The following is a 2,970-nucleotide window of genomic DNA, read 5'->3' on the forward strand; positions in this document are numbered from 1 at the left end:
GTACAATACTGTATTATTTTATTTATATAAAATTCTAATATATGCAAACTAATTTATAATGTCAGGAAGTAGATGGGTGGTTGGTTGGGAAGGAGGGGAGAGAAGAGAGGGAGATAGTACAAAGGGGCATGAGGAAACCTTGGGTCTAGTGGATGTGTTTATTATTTTGATTTGGTGACGGTTTTATAACAAGTTAACTAGTTGCCGTTGAGTTGTTTCCAACTCATGTGACCCCCTGTGCATCAGAGTAGATTTATCCTCCACAGGGTTTTCTCTCAAAGGCTGATCTTTCAGACTTCCACGAGCACGCCTTTCTCCTGAGGTGCTTCTGTGTGGGCGTGAACCCCCAATCTTTCAGTTAGCAGCTGAGCACATAAGTCATTTGCACCACCCAGGGACTCCTGATGGTTTTATGGGTACATATTAAAGTAAAAAGTATTAAAAGAAAAAATAAGGAGCTCTGGTAGTGCAATGCCTAAGGCATTTGACTGTTAACCAGAAGGCTGGCAGTTCAAACCCACCAACCAGTCCATGGAAGGAAGACTGGGCAGTCTACTTCTGTAAAGATTTACTGCCTTTGAAACCCAAAAGGGGTCGCTATGGGTCAGAATCGCGTAGATGGCAGTGAGTTTGGTTTAGTTTGTTTATTAAAGTAAAAACTCATCAAACTGTACAATTTATGTGAAATTTATTATATGTCAATAATACCTCATTAAAGCTGTTAAGAAATAAAACAAAAGAAAAACAGATCCCCAAATTGAGATTTTTGATGAGAAACTACTGAAGAACCCAAGACTGTGCAGGCTGTGCTTCTCATGGATCCGAAAAGGTGGGCACCACAGTTGGGTGAGAGAGGGCGAGTGGAGGAGAAATGCTAGGGTCACTGGGGTCTTATTCACAGTCATGGATTTGCAGAGCCAGAAGGGACTTTAGAGAAGATGAAGTCCGACTCCCTCACATTAGATAAAAAGCCCTGAGAGCTGAGGTATTTGCCAAAGTTGCAGAGCTCATCTGTGGTAGATGCAGAGTTGGACCCTGTCTCCTGACTCCCCGTCCGGTGCTCCTTCCACTTCCCACACCACAGTCTGTAACATAAGCACTGTCTGTCTCAGATCACTAACATCTAGAAGGTAGGGCTGGGCAGAGATCAGAGAGCTGGGAATTGCCATGGGAATGTAGCAGATTGGGTGGGGGTGGCAGGGGGAGGCCAGTCCTGGGTGGTTCTTGTTCAGGTGGCCTGGGCATCTCCTTTCTGGACACAGAGTGGGCAGCAGTGCTCTCTCTTTTTGTAATCCGCAGAGCAGGCATGGCACACCAGGCCTCCGCAGAGCCTGGGGCAGAGACAGAACAGGGAGAACCTCTGCAGCCTGGCACAGGGGGCGTGCGGGCATTGGAGTGCAGTCAAGGAGGTCAAGCATTTCCAAGGTACACCTGCCTGTTTCTTATTTCCCAGGAGAACAGCCCTTGGTCTATTTCAGGAGGTCTTCCTAAAGAATCTCCTGATTCCTGACCCCCTCCAAAGTCCTCTAACTTCAGTGGTAGGGTCTCCTGACGGCTAACTTCCCTTTCTTTTGGGGCTTATCCTGTCACTGTGTTTGCAGAAGAAGGTGATGGGGCAAATTCTCCTTTATAAGAAGTCTCTTGCCAGAGAAGAAGCCCATTCATCAGTCTACTCCTTGAAAGGTTGCACAATCCCTTATTCCCTTCCATTGTTCTTGTTCATATCTCTGTTTAGTGTTGGAAGCCAGATGGGCTTAGCTTTAAGAGGCCTTTTATAAACACCCAGTACCTGTGTCCCCCACTTCCCCGGAGTGGGAAGGGGGCTATGGTTTGTGGAAACTGGGCTGTCTCAGAGAATGGATTCTGGGCCTGTCCCACATACCTGCATGGATACCGCCGAGAGAGTCGACCCAAGATCTTGCTGCAGCTGACACAGCATTGAGGGGCCACAGAAGAGAGATGCCGGACCTTCTGCCACAGGTTGTCCTTCTCCCTGATGGGGGAAGGATGTGGACACACCCACACACATGAAGATAGGCAGATGGAAATGGACATCAACGGAGAGACGGAGGGACAGAAAGAGCAACGTGGAGAGACACAGAAGGGAAGAGAGTGACGGAGGGGTGACAGAGAAAGTCTCACAATGATATACATACAGAGACAAAAAGAGGAGGAACAGTACAGAGACAAGGACAGACAGGAAGACAGAGAGAGAAGGGGAGAGCGAGACAAAGAGGAGCAGAGAGAAATACAGTCACTCAGAGAGAGTGAAAGACAGAGTTACAGAGGGACGTGGTAAGAGACGTGGAGGAGTACATGGAGTGATCAATGTAGAGGAAAAAAGGACACATGGAGAAAGACCATAGAAATAAAGCAGCCAGGCAGAGAGGAGCCGAGGCATGGGGAGAGAGGGAGAGGCAAGTATAAAGATGAAGAGACAGAGAGAGATACAGGGACACAGCAAAATGAACACACACACACACAGATCAGTTTGTTTCCAGGATTTCAACAAGACAAATGGTGATATCAAGCTCCCTCTCATCTAACATAACCACGACCCATTATTTTAGAACCTATTCATACGTGCCAAAGGAGCTCTGGTGGTGTAGTGGGTAAGGCATTTGGCTGCTAACCATAAGGTTCAGTGATTTGAACCTACCAGCCACTCTGCAGAAGAAAGACAAGGCAGGCTGCTTCTGTAAAGATTTATAGTCTGGAAAACCTAGGGGGGTTGCTATGAGTCAGATTGACTCGATGGCAGTGAGGTGTTTTTTTTCTCTTTTTTTGGTTATTCACATCCTACCTTCTCCAAGGAATGCTTCCTGATTATAGCAGCTCCTGGGGGCTTCTTGCTCCAGACCCATGTAGCATATAGTACATATTACCTTTTATTTGGCACTTAGTCAAATCTATCTTGTGTTTATGTATGTTTACACCCTTGCAAAACTATCTTCACTTTTTTTTTTTTTT

The 2,970-nt window shown here is 46.4% G+C and overlaps 1 protein-coding gene across 1 annotated transcript in view; it reads right to left on the reverse strand.

The window, feature by feature from the left end:
• Positions 1–1,228: 1,228 nt before the first annotated feature.
• Positions 1,229–2,970, reverse strand: part of RUFY4 (RUN and FYVE domain containing 4) — a 123,901-nt gene continuing 122,159 nt past the window's right edge. Inside the window, exons 10-11 of the mRNA XM_007935785.1 lie at positions 1,883–1,993; positions 1,229–1,331 (exon numbers count right to left, since the gene is read on the reverse strand). Of these exons, the coding sequence (XP_007933976.1) occupies positions 1,229–1,331; positions 1,883–1,993 (214 nt within the window). The remainder of the gene's footprint in view (positions 1,332–1,882; positions 1,994–2,970) is intronic.

This window comes from Orycteropus afer, unplaced genomic scaffold (genome assembly GCF_000298275.1).
Source record: "Orycteropus afer afer isolate SDZICR_OR568_19922 unplaced genomic scaffold, OryAfe1.0 scaffold00002, whole genome shotgun sequence".
Lineage (NCBI taxonomy): Eukaryota > Metazoa > Chordata > Mammalia > Tubulidentata > Orycteropodidae > Orycteropus > Orycteropus afer.